Source organism: Eretmochelys imbricata, chromosome 5, assembly GCF_965152235.1.
Source record: "Eretmochelys imbricata isolate rEreImb1 chromosome 5, rEreImb1.hap1, whole genome shotgun sequence".
Classification (NCBI taxonomy): Eukaryota; Metazoa; Chordata; order Testudines; family Cheloniidae; genus Eretmochelys; species Eretmochelys imbricata.
In genome coordinates this window covers 18184460-18204880 of record NC_135576.1, presented here as the reverse complement: position 1 = coordinate 18204880, position 20421 = coordinate 18184460, and the positions used below count along the sequence as shown (strand labels likewise).

The 20421-nt window shown below is 37.8% G+C and overlaps 1 protein-coding gene across 1 annotated transcript in view; it reads right to left on the bottom strand.

The window, feature by feature from the left end:
• DCC (DCC netrin 1 receptor) overlaps positions 1–20421 on the bottom strand; it is a 948458-nt gene that overhangs the window by 151916 nt on the left and 776121 nt on the right. The window contains exons 13-14 of the mRNA XM_077816218.1: positions 9570–9711; positions 6418–6528 (exon numbers count right to left, since the gene is read on the bottom strand). Of these exons, the coding sequence (XP_077672344.1) occupies positions 6418–6528; positions 9570–9711 (253 nt within the window). The remainder of the gene's footprint in view (positions 1–6417; positions 6529–9569; positions 9712–20421) is intronic.

Below are 20421 nucleotides of genomic sequence, written 5' to 3'. Positions count from 1 at the left end.
ACCTCCAGACTTTGCTTCAATGCAGAATCTAAAGTTACTTGAACGACGGTCTTTGAATACTGATGATTTTTAAAATTACAAAAGTGGTTCTTACGTGAAAAAGACATATAGTAGCAGTTTAGCACCTTGTAATAGGAAGTCGTAGAATGAAGTGATACTGGATTCCTTGCGCATGGTAGAAGCAGTAAATCTCAAGCAGTTCATGAAATCTGAACATTCAAAAAGCTATTGGCATCAAGCAATAATCTTTTCATCTCACTTACATAATATATAGAGATTTTAACACCAGCATAGACACCCCTAGGTAGCTGTTGGGTTCAAACAATTTTATTCTGATAGGCTGAACTGTTAGTATGAAGGAATTCAAATATACGTATCACACAATTTTAAACAGTGGTGCTACTGTTGTCTCAGTAGGAAAAAATATAAGGAATTTACCCTTCTTGTGAAATACAGAGACAAAAATGAACCTAGGGTGAACTCAACCATTTTGGACTATTTTGCCCACATAAAAGTTTTATGAACATGGAAACACAGGACATTTCAGGGGCAGAATGCATTTTAGAGACAGAAGAATTCTATATATAATTCTAGCTTAAATCTAGCACCTGTCCTGCTCCTTTTACATTGTTACTTAGATGATGCCAAAAGGTTTAGGAGAACTGCAAATGTGGTTAACTCTAATCTTTCTGAATATAGCTAAGTGCTTAGCATTAACCATCCACTCTTGGAAGAGCTTGTTTCCTTCTGGCAGACTCATGGGAACTAAATGAATTGGTTTACTTTTGAAGGTTTTGTTCACAACCAGAAGGAACAGAAATGTAACATCACTCAGATTCTGCAAAAAACACTGTAAATGCTAAGACTCCACCAAGAAACCTTAATTATATGCCAGACTGTGGAATTTCCATGCACAGATGCTGGAGCTAGTAGTGCTAGGGGTGCTACTGCACCCCTGGCTTGAAATGGTTTCCCTCAGATACAGGGATTACTGTTTGGTTCAATGGCTCTCAGCACCCCGACTATTCAAATTGTTCTACCGCCTCTGTTTCCATGGCTGGTAGTGGTCTAATTATGACTAGAAATGATGCAGAACATAGTCCTTTTGCTTAAACTTATTATCTGATATTTTTCTACCCTGGAGTAAATGAAGCAATCTATCTATACTCCTCATCTAGCCAACTAATTCTGAAATGTATTGCCTTTGTACTGACTAGACCCACAGTTTCTTTTTGTGATTAAACCATTTCATCACATTGCTAGCCATTATTTCTTTAGGTCACATATCTAAAATGATCCAAAATACTTCCCCTTACACAATTACAATCTGCCTTGGATATCCAAGTAGGTTCTTTATCTGCTCAAGTAGCTCATCCCAATATCACCCATTGTCAATTCTGAATATAAGCTTCTTGGATGATAATGCACTGTAAACTTCCTTAAACACCAAATATATTACTTTAGGCCAGATCCTAAGGTGGTGTAAATTGGTGTAGCTCCATTGACTTCCATGGAGCTATGGTTGTTTCTGCCAGCTGAGTATCTGGCCCACTGTGTCCACAGCCACATTCATTCATCAATGAATACTTCCTAGTTCACCACTGTTCTCTTTATCTCTTCTACTTTATTAAATGCCTATATCTGTTTACTGAAGCTGGTCAGAAAAATTAAAATGGAACTATTTTCCATAGGAAAATGCTGTTGTTAAAACCAAATGCTTTGTAAAACGGTGTCAATTTTGTAAACATTTCATTCCAGACAAAAACTGAAAAAAGGGCCCAATGTCTTCACCATGTATTAAGCAGTGGGGCCCTTTCTCTAGATGGATGTAGGAGGTAAACTGCCCCTTTCAACTTCAGTAATGGGGTTTGTACAGAAGCTGGTTGAAAGGGGGCCATTGCCTCTTTAAGGCTCGCCCTCCCCCCCCCCCCCCGACCTCCATGGATTACCTTTCCCAGGTAGCAAGCAGGAAAACAGTACAGCCAGAAGAGGTCTGGGTGGGGAATGCTGCCCCCTCCCTTCCCAGGTAGCCGGAAGGTGGGGGTGGGGGTGGATGTTAAAAGAAAGGAGGAGTGTTTATATGCATGGAAATTCTGGAAAAGCCCTCTTTAACCTGGACAAGGTATGCAGCTCCCAGAAGGCCTTAAAATATCAGCTTTGGGCATTACACTAGTCACCCCCTTTTCTTGGGGGGGCAGAAGACGGGAGCTGGGAAGGAATTTTCCCTCACCACCAAATTGGCCTAGGTGAGATGGGTTTATTGCCTTAGGTGAGTTGCTGACCTACTGAGGCAGAAAACGGGGACGGGGGAGAGGCTGCAATGTCACAATTCATTGTGTAATGATGTGGCAGATGTCCAGTGCAAGTATTCCATTGGGAATGGATATGGATCAGATAAAAAATGGATGGGTAAAGGAGCTACAGAAGACACACTTTAAATAAGCAGAAAAAGGGGGTTTGGGGCTCTTACAATTGGTAGGGCAAGAAGTCAACTCCTCCTCCTTCATAGCCCCCCTCTCATATGAGAGGCTCAGTGGCAGAGTCCCAGCAGGAGGGTGGCTGGGACCAGAATGGAAAAGGGGAACAGATGATAGCAGCCCCCAAGAAATGATCATGGAATTACCTGCACTGTACAATTTTATCAGCCAAGTATTCCCAGGTATTTTAAAAATAAAATTGCAGCCTAAATAATACCACATTCAGGGTCTCCTGTCTTCCTCCTATCATAGATGGGCAATGTTGTAACGGAATATTTCAGCATCATTTCCAGAATGAAACATTTCAATTTTTTTCATTGTGAAGTGATTTTTCATTTTGATATTTTCTTTTTTATAATATATAATATGACCTTTTTTAAAAAGTCAAAATTGAAGCCAAAGTATATGTGGTGCTTGATTTGAAATGATTTTTAAAATCATCCCTTGGAGAATTTTTAAAAGTTGATTTTGTTCTGATTCAAAACAACGCCAAATTTCAAAATCTGAAACACTTTGTGCAGCATAATTTACATCCTTCACACAGCTCTACTCTTTACATACCTTTTACATTTAGCCCCTAGTAACTCTCACTTCCCCATCATCTTCCAGCTAAATGCATGTAAACATCTACTTAGAGCGTATAGATACATCTCTTGGTCTCTTCTTTATTGCATTTTTTTGCACTTTTATAGTCAATATCCAGTTATGCCTTTGTTTCTAACCTTTTTTCTGTCTACCTGATATTAAACATGGTGCCAGAGATATTTCCGAAAGAAGGAATCTTGAAATTCTGTTTCTATACATAAATCCTCAAACCTGCTTTGAAAGATCTCCATTCTACTTCTACATTTGTCAACGCTTCTAACATGAATAAAGATTCCACTCTCATTGCACTCTGCAATTGTGCATGGAGTTTCTCTGATTGTAATTTGATGTCTCCTGTCCTCGTTCATAGAAGGAAAAATTCTATGTATACGTCAGCTGCTGAAGTCACTCAGAATTGCACACAAGTATCTGAAGGCTGAATCTGGCACTCCATGTTACTTGGATTCTGCATTCTTTACCTTCTGCACTATGCACATTTTGAGAATCTTAGGGCTTGTCTACATGGTGCCAAGTAGTCAAGCTAGATTCTCCAAGAAATAAAACCCTATCCCATAGTTTCACTGCATAACGTACTATCTTCTTTGTTTCATCCTTAATCAATTACTCTTTTATGTAATGGTCCAACCACATGTCTTTCATTCAGGGAATGTCGTATGTTTAAAGGTCCTTAATTCCTCAGGCTAACTGACAACACTAAGGAAGTTATTTATATTTGGGTCACTTTAGCAATTGTTGTAGAGGGTTCTCTGGAGTTCATAGTTGTATATTTTACATATTAAATTAAGGCTATCTGATATTATTTTCATTTTCTTCCTGTATTCCCACAATTCATTTTCAGAAGAAACTATACTGTAATATAGGTTTAGCTTGTCATGCTCTTAAACACTAATTCAGAGCTGAAGTTAAACTATATCACTAATATTTATAATAGCTTCCATCTGTTCAAGGCAGTAAGCAGAAACTGAAAATCCTAAACCCATTTTCCTGGAGGATACCTTTGCAAACTTGAGTCTCTTGCATCCTTGCTATTTAAATCAGACCCTATGGGAAAGCTAAATTTCCATTTTTTAAAGCACAAAATTTGAGGCTCAAAAATAAATATTTAAAAGCTTCCCAGCTGTCAGTAAGGGCACACAAGCTTTCCAGGGAACCTTGAATAAGCAGTGATGTTTGGCTTTCTAATCACTTTAACAAAACACACTAATTAAAAAGAATATCCATAGGGGTTAGTGTAGTTCTCTTAGAAACTGTTCATCTTTGTGTTGCTTATGCCAAGCAGACATACAGTGAAGGCAAGAAAAACTGCACAAACCATAAGAGCAGACAGGGAATTGTGGTTAACAATCCGTGCAACGACATTTCTACTATTTAGCTGACAGTTGCAGGACTTTGCATAACTACAGTAATAAGTCGGTTTCTCCCCAGAGTTTATCGAAGTATCTCAGTGGTGTATATATTATGCAACACAGAGCACGCAAAGTGTCAGACTGCTGCAGCTTCACTACAGATTTTTCACTGGTACTGTAAATACAAATATGTGTAGACACAATATATGAAAAAAGTCTTCAGTTTAATTTGATTATCAGGGTGTTTTCATTTTCACTGCATGTCCCCGATGATTACGCTGCTAGCATCTTTGCATGCATATACATATATATTGTTGGATGAGAACAAATATCATGATATTTTCATACGGATTAAATGCAAATAAAAACAAATGTGTTCCAAGAAATGCATTGTGTTTCATTTTGCAATATAAATAAATAAAGCCAAAGGATGTATTTGCTTTAAAAAACAACAACATGATATTAAATATTGAGACGTGTTTAGAATATATTTATTTTTACTTACTAAGATCTACCTCCAAATGAATGGCCAGCTGCTCTCATCTTGAGTAATGTGTCATTTCTGAAAGCGCTGTCCACCCAAAATAGTAGTTAGTAGAATGATAGCATACATCACCAGATACCATATCATATTGTGGCCAGTCAGTATGGTCACATCACTTCCAGAAGTGTCATCACCTCTTTAAAATGTTCATTGGAACCCAGCTGCATTGAATACAATATTTTAGGTGCCAAGTAAGCCAGATAGAGTCATTCCTGGCTCCTCCATAAAAATGGAATTGGACATGCTGGTGAGGAAAAATGCTCAAAGTAGGGCAGGCTGGTTGTGAAATCATGAGGAAAGACTCTTAGTCCAAAAAAAAAAAAAAAAAGGAAGATGACAATCTCTTGTTGCCTGTTTACTTATTGCCTGTTTATTCTTCCATCCATTTTACCTTTGTTCCTCTTTAGATGTTTTTGGCTTTATTTTGCTTCTGAGCCTTGATTAGTTTTTTTCCCCTCGTTCAGTTTCCCCATATTTTCTATTGATCTCCTTCCTAACATATTTGCTTCTTGACAATTTCCTTATTTTTCCCCCTCAATTTCTATCTGCATCTTTTTTGTCCCATTTTACTTGCACTTTCTTTACTTTTGAAAGTAGGAAGATGTTTCCATTACTTTCTCTTTCTTCTTTCAGTTCTTCAAATGTCTCAGTCATTGTATCTGTCCCTTTGCTTTCAGTCACTTTTTTTCTTTTATATCAACATCTGTGCTCATTTTTACATTCCATATTTTTCAGGTTCCTGTTTCTATCATCTTTCAGTTATTATGTGGCTTCATTGCCAACCATCTGAAAATAGATACTTCAAAGACAATAATCCTCAAGACATTTGTAGGCACATTTTGTTGAGTTAGAGGCATCACTATTATTTTAAGTGTTTCTCTGATTGATTATGTTTATCGTTCATGATGTTATTGGTTCACTTCCTACTAATTTTCTTTCCAATAGTCATGACACAAGGCATGAAATTCTAATACCTGATAATTACAACAAAGACTTTTGATGCTTTATTGGTGATCAGACCAGAGATATAGCTTAAGAAATATTAGTAGTGAAATCTATGTACGCATTATTTGGTTGGTTATTATCCAAGATTGTTATTGTATATTTTCGCAAGTGCAGCAAAACTGGGGGAAAAAAAAGTGAGACTGAAAATGAGAGTTTTTAGAGTGCCAGTGTAAATGGGGGAATAAAATTAAGTTGTCTTGTTTTGTCCCTTCCACTTCACTTGTTCAGAATGCAAGCAGGCAATCTTAATAATGGGTAATCACTGAGTTCTTCTGCTCAAAAACACCCAGACAACAGCTCCTGCAGCTATAATCACTGGAATCTAACCCAAGACCTGCACAGCATCTGGTTAAAGCTCTAGGTAACAATTAGAATGACACCCGTCAGATAAAAACCTAGAAGGAATGTGCTGATAATGTCTGAAAAGAAATGTAATTACCATCAAGATCATTCTCTGGAGTTTCTGCTGTATACCAGTCCGAGGAGGGTCCTGTCCCATTGACTGTCATGGCAGCTACCTGGAAACTGTACTGGCTTCCTTTATCAAGTCCTGTTAAAAACATAAGATAAACCAAATAGAAAAAATAGTTTTATCAAGTTCCAAAGTTTGCAACAGAACTAGAGCAAAATGAATAGTCTCCAGTAAAATTCCAACTTCCTTGCCACATTGAGTTGTGTAGATAAACAGGTCTGCACTAATATATTCATTTACACGAATAGCAATAGTGGGTATGTTCCTACAGACATATTCATTTACAACAGAACCACTGGTCACTCTAAATTTCTATTACTGTTGCTACTTAGTACCAAATCAGTTTAACTCATAGACTCAATTCTGGACCCTATGTGACTATGGTGAAGCAATCTGGCCACCAAACCTCCTATAAGTGTTTTATCATTTTATTTAGCCCATCCTGACCGTAAAGTACAAGAAAAACTGTTATGTTCAATTGCAAACATTCTCTGAAGAAGAATGATCAAAATTAAAAACAGCAATTTAAATTTATCAGTCATTGGAACTTACAATAAAACAGATAGCAGCCTTTTAAAATCTTTGTTGTAACTCTAAGTTACTTTGCTATTACAGGTTTCTACATTATCCTACAAAAATACCTGCCTAACAAATAGAGGATTGTAAAAAGTATTTACAACTGAATATTTAAGTCATCCATTTAAAACAACTGTACAATTCAGCTTCTATAGCAACTATTTTATTATTTTATTTTTAATATTTTATTATGTTAGAGCCTATAATAATGCGATCTGAAGGAAGTTTTGTTTTTAAACCTGCACATTTAAATATGTATTTCCACTACTTTCCCAAAACAAAATACCCAACTTAGTATTTTGAAATGCAGAAAATCTTCCACACATTGAACCCCCCCACAAAGACAACCAGCACCCAGTCCTCTATGCTAGGCATATGCCTACATTTGAGTCTCACTTTACAATTAGAGTCAAAACTTTAAGGACACTCTTTCTTCCTAAGCAATGTTGAATTTTCCGAGGTCAAGGTAGCTCTATTATATTTATATTAGTGTCTACAGTACAGTGTGTGTGCATAAGTATATTTTACAGAGGGATATATCATAAACTGATGATATCAGAGGAACACATTATGGAGTCATGTGATAAAACTCCCTTCATTATGTACCTTTGACCATATCACCTGCATTATTCCTTCTAATCCATCACCACCTGGAGCTCTTTTAACACTCCAAGTCTCTCAGCATCCACCACTTTTTATTTTGAAATCACCTATCAGGTGTTTCATTCTTTCCCAACAAACCTGACATTTGTATCTCCCGAAAACTACCTTGCTCCAAATCCAATAATCACTAGTCTTGCAACCTTTACTCACGTAGTCCCATTATCTTTGAGGCTATTTACATGAGTAAGAACTACTCATTGTTGCATCATTAGGTCTTAATTATGTAAAAATTATCTCCTGTGTTTGGTGTTCTGTGACTCTAAACAAAGTTGGTGTTTTTTCAACATAAATATAATTTTCGTCCCTGACATATGTATTTTCATGAGACAGAAATATTTTCAAATCTCAAACAATACTATTTTATTTTAAAGTAAATGGAATGGGGATATTTCAGGGGGAGAGTCTGGGTTTCACCTATGGAACTTAACTTCCTTCACAATAAACACATATTGCTGGTGCAATATGAAAATATACCTATGAGAGTCTGACGATATCCTGGACAAACTTTATGGAATTAAGATAATCTTTACTGAAAACAAGTTAAATGTTACTCATAGACTCAGACTTTAAGACTAGAAGGGACCATTAGGATTAATACTTTTGGGGGCCAATTGGTATTGCAAATGAAACAGTGTATTGTGGAATTGATGTACCTCCTTGATCAGGGAGGGGGATGCTAACGTACTTCCTCCATTATCAACCCTTTGAAGGCACCTCCCAGGAGAGTTATGCATATACTAGTTCTTCAGGATTTTTGGATAAATAGCCTGGTTTTAAACAGGATCAGTGCCATCTTTCTAATCCAGCAAATAGACAGGATCCCCGTCCAGGGAGGGCCCCAATCTTTAGGGAAGGGTTGGAAGCACTGGGCCTACTGAGGTCCATAAGACTATGTGCTTATTCTGAGCTGAAGCTGTGAGGAACTTGTAAGCACAAGGAATCCCCTTTGGTGGGGATCTGAAGGACTGCTTCTGCCAAAACGTAATGTTAGGGTTGGGTTGAACCCTGGTAAGCTTATTAGCATGTGTGTAGGTTCTTTATGGTTTTAATGTGTTTTTTCTGTAGCGCTTTTATCTTAAGAAAAAAATAGTTTTGTACAGAATAAAAAACCAGTGTGGTGACATATAACGGTAACAATTACACCTGTTAACTATCTCCGAAGAGAAAGCAAGCAGGTGTGCTTGAGTAGCCTGCCTATGCTGGGAATAACACAGTGAAGGAAGGGAACTGTGCACCCTGAAAATTTACCCCAATCAGAAGGGCATGAGATGCAGGTCTCCACCAAAGAAAGGCAATGGCTGGGGAGCTGGAAGCTTGATACTGGGTGCCCTGGCTGGGCCATTGAGGAGAAATACAGATACATCTGCTCTGTGACAACATCCTCCTCCAGAAAGGACTGAAATGAAATTATTCTTTGTTTAATTTAATGTTACCTTGAAAGTACTGATTTGGCTGCTTACACTTAGCATGGCAATTATATTTTTAAAATAGTGTAGTGTTGGGACCTGTCACACTTGGAAGAGAGATTCCCCCCCCCCATAAAGTACAAGAAGAGGGATGGCGAACAAATAAGTGTGGTAGATGTCGTTGTATTAAGAGAAAGGATTTGTGGTGGACTCAGTGGTCCGAGAAACCAAGCTAGGTTTAAGATGAACAGAGGGAATTTGCTTTCATTAGGGTGATGAAATCCAGGGGACAAAATGTATGAAAAAAGCATTAAGGAGAAAAGTAAAAAAATATATATAAAGGTTGTTCCTGTACAGCCCAATAAATGTCACCTGCCAGAAAAGAAATCAATGTTTCCTTGAAGTGAAAATATATTTTATTCCCAAAGCATTTAATTCATCAAAACCTTGCAAGGCTACACCATGAACACTGACCTGTGAACAAGTACCAGAGGTTGTTTGGCTCCAGTGTTTCTATCTCACCCCTGCGGGTAGTCTTTCTGTGTCGGATTTTATAGCCAGTAATAAATCCATTTTGTGTGCCTGATGGTGGAGGTAGCCAACTAACTTTGATGCTCTGTAAAAACAGGAGATGTTAATGTTGAATTTTTTGCAAAAGAAGACGAGAAATGGAGCCACAATAAATGGAATCACAAGTAAAGTGTGGTGGGGGTAGGTGTGGGGAGGAAGAAGAAATAGATGTCAAGGCTGTTTTTTATAACAACATTGATTAATTTTAATTACTACTACTAACTTTAGAACAAACAAATGTAATTTAAACCAGGCACCAAATAAGTTTGAAAAGATTAAAACAATGATATCACAAACTACCTATTAATTGGCAAAATTAACTATACGGATGGTTGAAGCTTGGGAGATAAATAGCACGGTCCCTTGCTAGAAAACTGTCTCAGTTTCAGGAACATTTCATCTCAACAGGCCAAAGGGATGTCTCAGCTCCTTCATGCACTTCTGTGATATTACAGCTGTCATCTTTATATGTGAACATATACTGTGGCTCATCTCCACTTTCTAGTGAACCTCGAAGTTAAAAAACCACCCACACTAGCTGTACAAATATTTAGAGACAGATTCACATCAAGAGCTTTCTACTTCCATTGACTTCTGTGGAATAATTTCTGACTTATACTAGTCCCCATCAAAAAATCAGTTCCCTTGGTTTTAATCTTATTGATTATTCTAATACATTAGAGCATTTTAGCAGAATTGTTCAATGAAGTCAATAGCACTAAGATTGATCAAAATTTGTGTAAATACATTGGCCTGCCTTTTCCAAAAATGACTTTGATTGTCTCATTTTTGGAGCACCTTAAATGAAGCCTGATTTTCATAAATACTGACCACCACACCGTCTGAAAAACAGGTGTCTCAAACTGGACATTCCCAATACTGAGGTGTCCCCAAATCATTGGTCCCTTCTGAGAACTGAGGTAGTTGCTTTTAGGATTCTTTATGATAATTCACTTTACACCATGTTATCAACAGATACAATAAAATCCCCGAAGGCATGATTCTTATCTGAAAAGTGAAATCTGAGCTACCATTTATAAGGGAGCTTTTGTTGTTCATCAGTATCTCTTCCCCAGGACCACTGTCTGGGAATTCACTCTTTGTAAGATTCTGGTCACGTGAGTACTGAGTGCCTTTAACTCCCATTGACATCACTGGACAATTAGGATGTTCAAGACCTCACAGGATCAGGGCCCTATAAAAGTAACATACCCAGTCTTCAACAGAACCTATGCAGCCAGCTTTTGGACAAAAGGAAGAGTCATCTACAGGGCAGTGGATAGTTTTTTGACCATATACAATTAATTATCATTATTTAATTGCTTAGTCCATGCACAAATATAAGTTATGGCAAATATCAAATTAATTACTGCAATATAAAAATCAATTTTGCACATCTACTGCATAGTGATTTATTGGTCCAAACCAATTATGCATTTCAAAATCAATATGTGGGGTTTTCAATCTGGTAGAACAAGCTACATTTTTCAGTTCAAGGAATGATTGTTTTTTAAAAAATGGATTTAGCAGCTTTGGCTATAAAATTGCATTCATGTAATATGTTTATGGGAAAATGCAACTGCTGAGAAAAGAGATGCTATAAACATAGACGTAATGGAGAACATAAAATAAATGCTTCTGAATTCTTTTGGGAGGTTAACAGTAATTCTGTTAACATTTGCTTAAATGAGGGATTTTAGCTCATATAAATCTGAGAACTCTGTGGGCCCTAAAAACTGCATGGTACTGTGCACCTTTGTATGATCCTGTGCATCTTTATCTCCCTCTGAAGTTAATAGTGATGGCAGACCCTTGAATGATTGGCCCCATAGGAGCAATGGGTTTGATCTCACATTCAAGGTGTAATGCATAAAACTACTTTATAGTTAGACAAGTCCCAGTCCCTTACAGCTCTACCCAAAGCTGTCACTATTATGGTAACGGTTCACTTTCACCTCAGCTCAGTCTCCATGGACACTGCAGCAATGCTTTTCATCAATAGTACTTAACATGTGACCCTTGCTTCTCAAAAATCAATGGCTAAGGCTCTGAAGTGCTTCTTCTCCTTTACTCGGTTTGAGAGAGAATAGTAATTACTCGTACTTTAATCCTTTATGTTTTATAGAAGGGACAATTTACTGAAGGAAAATATTTCACTTCTCTCGTACCAGGATTCCTAAGGAAACCACAAAAAGATTCAGCTATCAAGTTTGTTTCATGAGTCTTCTAGGCATGGCTGAAAAGAAATTTTAATAATGCACTGAAAGGATTTTTCACCACCTGTGTATTATTGCAATAATTCCACTGTAATCAGACTGTGTACACTGGCCTGCACGTCTGTAAGGTCATCACCAGCAGCACTGTATGGGCCTCAGCAGCCAAAGATATCATTGGCTTCATTCAGAGCTGCACTTTTGAAAGTCAGACCCTATGCTTATTGTGGCACAGCAGTGGACATGGCACTACCCCACTCATAACGTGGCACAGATTACAACTCTCCACCATAATGTTTAGACACATCTTCAAATGTTTTCAAAGGGCCTATTCTTTTAGTGATTGCAAACTGCACTGCATGACACACATTAGGTTGACTGAGGACCAGTAATCATAGAATCATAGAATATCAGGGTTGGAAGGGACCTCAGGAGGTCATCTAGTCCAACCCCCTGCTCAAAGCAGGACCAATCCCCAATTAAATCATCCCAGCCAGGGCTTTGTCAAGCCCAACCTTAAAAACCTCTAAGGAAGGAGATTCTACTACCTCCCTAGGTAACGCATTGCAGTGTTTCACCACCCTCCTAGTGAAAAAGTTTTTCCTAATATCCAACCTAAACCTCCCCCACTGCAACTTGAGACCATTACTCCTTGTCCTGTCCTCTTCTACCACTGAGAATAGTCTAGAACCATCCTCTTTGGAACCCCCTTTCAGGCAGTTGAAAGCAGCTATCAAATCCCCCCTCATTCTTCTCTTCTGCAGACTAAATAATCCCAATTCCCTCAGCCTCTCCTCATAAGTCATGTGTTCCAGACCCCTAATAATTTTTGTTGCCCTTCTCTGGACTCTCTAATTTTTCCACATCCTTCTTGTAGTGTGGGGCTTAAAACTGGGCACAGTACTCCAGATGAGGCCTCACCAATGCCGAATAGAGGGGAACGATCACGTCCTTCGATCTGCTGGCAATGCCCCTACTTATACATCCCAAAATGCTGTTAGCCTTCTTGGCAATAAGGGCACACATTGACTCATATCCAGCTTCTCATTCACTGTACCCCCAATAGGTAAATCTATTCAGAAAAAGTAGGTATTGACCTGAACTTTCATCCAACATTCATTGTCCTGTTTTATAAACAATGTATACATGTTGTGTGTATGCTGCAGCTGCTGCTTTTCTTCTTTTTCTTTTTCTTTCTTTCTTTTTTTTTTTTTTTTTGCAATGCTAATGGATAACGAGGATGCAATTTTCAAAGAAAAGGTCAACTGAACATGCAAAAGTGTATTTACAATTACACCAACTAGATCCACAAATCAAGTAACTGCACCCAGGAAAGAATCATAGAATCATAGACTTTAAGGTCAGAAGGGACCATTATGATTATCTAGTCTGACCTCCTGCACAACGCAGGCCATGGAATCTCATCCACCAACTCCTGTAACAAACCCCTAACTTATGTCTGAGCTACTGAAGTCCTCAAATCATGGTTTAAAGACTTTAAGGTGCAGAGAATCCTCCAGCAAGTGACCCATGCCCCACGCTGTAGAGGAAGACGAAAAACCCCCAGGGCCTCTGCCAATCTGCCCTGGGGGAAAATTCCTTCTCGACCCCAAATATGGTGATCAGCTAAACCTTGAGCATGTGGGCAAGACTCACCAGCCAGACACCCAGGAAAGAATTCTCTGTAGTAACTCAGATCCCACCCCATCTAACATCCCATCACAGGCCATTGGGCATATCTACCACTAGTAGTCGAAGATCAATTAATTGCCAAAATTAGGTTATCCCATCATATCATCTCCTCCATAAACTTATCAAGCTTTGTCTTGAAGCCAGATATGTCTTTTGTCCCCATTGCTTCGCTTAGAAGGCTGTTCCAGACCTTCACTCCTCTGACGGTTAGAAACCTTCATCTAATTTCAAGTCTAAACATCTTGATGGCCAGTTTATATCCATTTGTTCTTGTGTCCACATTGGTACTGAGCTTAAATAATTCTTCTCCCTCCCTGGTATTTATCCCTCTGATATATTTATAGATAACAATCATATCTCCTCTCAGCCTTCTTTTAATTAGGCTAAACAAGCCAAGGTCATTGAGTCTCCTTTCATAAGACAGGTTTTCCATTCCTCGGATGATCCTAGCAGCCCTTCTCTGTACTTGTTCCAGTTTGAATTCATCCTTCTTAAACATGGGAGACCAGAACTGCACTCAATATTCCAGATGAGGTCTCACCAGTGCCTTGTATAACGGTACTAACACCTCCTTATCTCTACTAGAAATACCTCGCCTGATGCATCCCAAGACTGCATTAGCTTTTTTCATGGCCATATCACATTGGTGGCTCATAGTCATCCTCTGATCAACCAATACGCCGTGGTCCTTCTTCTCCTCTGTTACTTCCAAGTAATGTGTCCCCAGTTTATAACAGAAATTCTTGTTATTAATCCCTAAATGCATGACCTTGCACTTTTCACTATTAAATTTCATCCTGAAAGGTCAGTTATGCACCTAGTTGGCCATTTTTGAGTTCACATATGTACCTGATTTGCACATGCCCCTTGTTAGAAAACCTGGCCTTGAAAACTGTCAAAAATGTGGGGAGGGGAAATAGAATTAAAACAGGAGGACTCTAGAGTAAAGTTGTGTAATTGTGCTGCACAATACACAGACACATACAGTTTGTATAAAGTTGAACAAAAATAAAAGAAAGAAGATTGTAAATTCAAATCATCTGCTGTGGCCACATCTGATGACTTCATTCAACTAAGAGATGGACTATAGCTCTCTGAACACTCTAGGAGCAAGAAACAACTCAGTTCTAATCCCAAATCTAACTCTGACTTCCTACATGACCTTGGACAATCACTTACCCTATTCATTGAACAGGGCAGGAAATTTGGGAGTCAGGAGACCTAGACCTGGACTCCTAGGCAAACTCTTAACTTTTCTTTTGTTTCCCTGGGGATAACATTTACTAACTTTTGTAAAATGACCTGAGATTGTTGCATAAAAGGCTCTGTTTTAAGTATTATTTCTGCCTCAGTCTAACCGTATCTGCCATTTACTGATATCAACAGCAACATTGTGAAGATTAATTATTTAAAGTTTGTAAGGTGTTGTGTACTGTATGCATTAAATATTAACAATAATTTCTGTTCAAATTGTATTCTTTCAAACTGTGTACTGCACATACTTACTGTGTGCTGAAAATTCATAGGAATGTTATGTATTGCACTTTAGTACATATTCAATTTAAACAAAACTCCACTCTCCCTCAAAATGAACTCAATGTAGTGAGAGATTTATATTAAATAAGAAAGTAACCCATCATTATGGAAAGTAGAATTTTCTGGAACAGACTTCGAAGCACCAGTCATTCTGAATTTCAAGTTTAGCCATGGTAGTTCCTTCAAAACCAGCATATTCCAGCAGAGTAATTGCATCCTGTCTACACTGCACAGTACCAGTGGTTCCAATACTTCTAGGGAATGATATCTAAATGCATAGGGTCATTACAAAACCTAAACCTAATTTCCCCAATACTAATTTCCCCCAACTGTTCCTCACAACTTCTTGTCAACTGTCTGAAATGGGCCACTCTCATTACCACTTCAAAAGTTATTTTTCCTCCCTTGGTATCCTGCTGTCAGTTGAATTGTCTCGTTAGACTGACCTCACACTTGGTAAGGCAACTCACATTTTTTCATGTATTTTTACCTGCTCCTGTATTTTCCACTCCATACATCTGGTGAAGTGGGTTCTAGCCCATGAAAGCTTATGCCCAAATAAATATGTTTGTCTCTAAGGTGCCACAAGGACTCCTCGTTGTTTTATCTAAATGCAGAATACCATTCACAGCAGACACCAGTTACAAATAACAACAATCTCCTAAACACATTTGATGGAAAGCTTTAAGATTAGTTTGACCCATCTTCAGTACTTAAGAAGGAATTGTCTCATAGGATCAGACTAGCAACAGTAGCCCAGCTAGTCCAGTATCTTCTCTCCAACAGCGGCCAATGCCAGCTGCTCTAGAGGAAGGTACAAGACATTTTTCATTAGGCTTCAGGAAAAGTCTGTCTTCAGAAAAAAATTCCTAACCAACTCCCAATATTCAGATGCTGCCTTATGCTGTCAAGCATGAGGGTTCCAATTTCTACCAAACCCTTTTTAAAAAAATTACTATTAGAACTCGTGATAGATTTATTACCCATATAAATGTCCAATTGCTTTTTGAATTCTGCTGAGTTCTTGGCTTCCATGATATCCTGTGCCAATGACTTCCATGTGCTAACTGTGCATTGTGTGAAAAAGTGTTTCCTAGTATTTTGAATTTGCCACCATTCCATTTAATAGAATGTTCCCTTGTTTTTGTATTATCAGAAAGGGTGGACAGACAGTCCCAATCTACCTTTTTCATTACAATTAAGTCCAAGTCTCCTGAATAACCCGATAGTTGTTGAGCCAATCAGAGGAGAACATGTAGACCATTTCCTGAATCAAGTATTTTTTGAAAAACATGTGGGACTTGAGAAGAAACAACGATTATATTTGAGAAACAAGTATAGTCTTCAGGTGTATTTTAAGGCAAGTTATTGCTTCAGCTTTCTCAAATAAATGTTTCCTTTTTGCCTGAGAACATGAAAATCAATGTATTATTCGAGCAGTAAGATGTGCTAACAGATGGCATAACTGTAAAGTAATTGATTTCACCAGTAAGTTAACCATCCTGAGGTGAAGGCAGCTTAATGTACTGTCACATTGCTACACGTGAATTCGCTCACTTATGGGATAAGATCAATTTCCAAGAAATGCCCATTAGGTTTTATGTATGTGTAATTGGCTTCCATGGGGCAAAGATTAAGATTATATGCAAAATCCAAACTCTCTGTTTAGAAACCGAACTATGGTAGTCTCTGGAATTGGTGTATGATGTTTAGTAAGAAATAAGTGTGTCTCACTTTGAAAGAGGTCACATGTGCTTCAGTTCTGTGAGAATACAAATGAAGCCCAAGTATTACACATGATATCAAGACCCTCAGACTAAATATAGTACTTCAATTGAACACCCCAGTTATTGTGACTGAAAATAATTTACTTGTCCCCTACGTTTCAGTCCTTATCTATATTTATGCATATAAAAGAGTAACCAAACTACGGAACTCCCAGATCAACCAGGCTAGGTCCTGAGGCTCGTTGTGAAGGTCTGGGTGGAGGAAGCTTTCCCCTGAGGCTGCAAATCAGCTAAAAAGTTATCCCATGGCCAGTATTGTAGTCTTCAGACTGAAATAGCTCTCATTTCTCTTTCCTTTGTCACTCCCCTACCTGTGTCTGTGCACAGAAATCCCCATACAGAACTAAGTTCTGTACAGCACACTGGGGGGTTCATCTCCTGCACTGACTCCCCAAATCCATCTCTCTCACACATACATGTACAGAGCAGAACCATGATAGTTTTGCCGCATATGGGAACCATTGAAAGCATAAGAGGTGAGGGAGGGCAGAATTCACTCCTTATCCAGTTACTTTCCATTAAAGCTGGTCAGAAAACTTCAGAAGCTGATGGAAAATAGGGATGACATTTTTGTGAACACTGAATCATTTTTCAACCAGCTCTAGCAATTCTGCTTATATATGAGAAGTGATGCAATGGATATAAAGGACCTTAGTTCCAACTGTACCGCTGAGACATCAGGAAAAAAAAACAATTTAATTCATTATGTTTGATCTCCATAATAAAAATATTTAACCCACAATGTCTATCTTGCATCCTGCATCCCACAACATTCACTTCCTCTCTTGTAGAAGAGGTCTAGCAGTATTAGTTTAAAAAAATAAAATAAAAAAGGAACAGACCCAAAACTTCACTCTAATCTAAACCCAAAGAGAACATTTTTTTAAAATCCCTAAATTCAGATAACTTGCATTTTCTTCTCACCCCTGAAATCATTGCACGTCTTGACTTTGGCTGGGAGTGGAAGTGTTAAGCTACCTTGTAAATAGACTGTTCTCATGGTAAGCCTGGAATATAAAATACATTCCTTCTCACAAGAGAACCTGTTTACTCAAGCTTAGAAACCCAATATTTAAGACATTTGGGTGTGGGGGGGGGGGGTCGGGGAGGGGGCAGGTCAGCTAAGCCTTCCTACTTAGAGGGCGGATCAAAACTGAACCTCTGAACATTCAGAGATTCAATTAGAAGTTCAATCACTAGCCGGATGACTTATGTCCCAGGAACAACACTGTACATACAGTGCAAGACACTACAAGGGGAGGGCGCACAGTTAAAGGGGTACTTTACTCCTTGATACATTATTGTAAATGAAATGCCCTGCCTACCTTAACACATTCCCTTGCCCCATTAGTATGTGTATGCACAAGAGGCAGCGGAGGTTTCATGTTTAATATTAAAGTTGCAGTTCCTCAAATATACTTGCTGCTGTCAGATCTCAGTCCTCAATCCTCTTCAGCATCATCGCCACTCCACACCTGACTTACTCTGCACTGTTAGGGAAGTCTCTATTGTACAACTAACTTGGAAACTGAAAATTGATTTACAAAACAGGTCTGATGTCAGTGGACAGTTGCCTTGTATTCCCGCAGTTTTGAAGTCCCCAATCATGCTGTTTTTATCAAACCACTTTTGCTCCACTGTTCATCATAACAAAAAAATTATACAAGGATTTTGACAGCATTAAGACTCTGCCAGTGTGTTTTGGGTATTTCTCTTCTGCAAATATTTCCCCAAAGAGCTCTCAAATTAAAATGATACAGTTAGATATTTAATAGCGTCTCAACACCACAAACGTAAAAAAAATATATCAGGAAAAGAAGACTGATATAACACCTAGGACCTCTTCATGGTTCTCCTGAGTGGCCCAGCCCAGAAAGCTGGTGGGATTTTCCAAAGTGCAACATTGGTTTAACTTTAATTGTATCTTGATTATGCAGTTACTAAGAGGGAGAGAGGGGGGCATAACCATATACATTTGTCTAAAGAGTTTAAACAAGTAAAGAGAAGAATTATTTAGGGTGGCACAAGACAGTATAACTAAGAGTAATGGGATGACATTAAGTATGGAAAAAAAACATTTCTAATTTCCACTCCCTATTTTCTGTGCTTCTGTGATACAATTGCAGTTATTGTATATGCAGTCATATATTAGTCATTCAAATAACTAAATAAAAAAACAACAGATATTGCTTTCATTCTTTCTAAACTAGCCTACTTTACTATTGTATTTAAATACGATGTGGGTAATAAATATGTACAACTCAGTAAAGTACTCTTTGGAGGTAAAAAATATAGTATTAGAAATACTATCTAGCTGGTTGGGAATTTTTCAACAAAAAATTTTTCCAATTAAAAAAATGCTGATTTTTTTAAAGCGAAACTTTTAATGGGAAAAGGTCAGTTTTGATTAATTTCCTGTTTTAAAAAAAATGGAAAAAAGTTTTGAGGCTGTCAAAAATGGAACTTTGACATTTTCTAAATGAAATGTTCCAGGGTTTTTTTTTTGGTTCAAAACAACTTTTCATTTAGAAATGTAAGTAAATTTAGTAAAATAAATAATAAATAATAATAATAATAATAAAGGTCAAAACTGAAGTGAAACATTTCAAAACTGTTGAAACAGAATGTTTCAATTGACCCAAACCGATTTCCAATTTGCAAAAATTTTCAAGATTTTGACTTTTTGTTCCAATTTGGGATAGGGAATTTTTTTGAAATCTCATTTTTTTCCAAAGAGAGGAAAACCATTTCCTACCCAGCTCTAGTACTATATCACAACAGAGGTAAAATATTAGTTTTTAGTATGAACACCTTCCCTTCTGACTCAGGTTCATTTATTCCAGTGATATTTGCTTTTTTCCCTCATCAGCATTCTAGCTTCCAAATGGCTATAAACATGTGGACTAATTAACCCCCCATAAAGGCCAATCAGCAAATTCACATTGATACTGATTGCAGCCTCCTGGCAAAATAAGAATTCTATAATTGTTTATTGACTGTCACATTGCATATGTAATGGCCCTGGCATTTGCCAACTCCAGATGTACAGGGACAGCAAAATCATCTGCAGAAAGCCGCTTGTTCTCATGCAAATAAACCTATTAAAATTCAAACACCCATTCAACAGCCAGTCAAGCCAGTTCTGATCTACAGTACCAATTTTATTCATATGAACTGGAGTGGGCAGGGCCATTGATACTGATGTTTAGAGCCAATTTTATTCTCCTACAACTCTGTAATATTCCACACCTGTAAAATGCTCAAGTCAACTTCCAGAATACCAAGAGGCATTTCACTGTTCCAAGGTCCATAGGCAAGTATCAATACTTCAGTTGAGTTTTCAATTACAGATGCAATAATTATGCATTTGATTGATTAACAATTAGCAGCACCTGTAGTTGGCTATCATTTAATTACTGATTACACCAGTGCTGATTACTTAAATATCTGCATGAGAGCCCTATGATTAACAGTTTATAAAACAAAGGGCACAACAATTCCAAAATAATTAGGCTATTAAGATTCAGA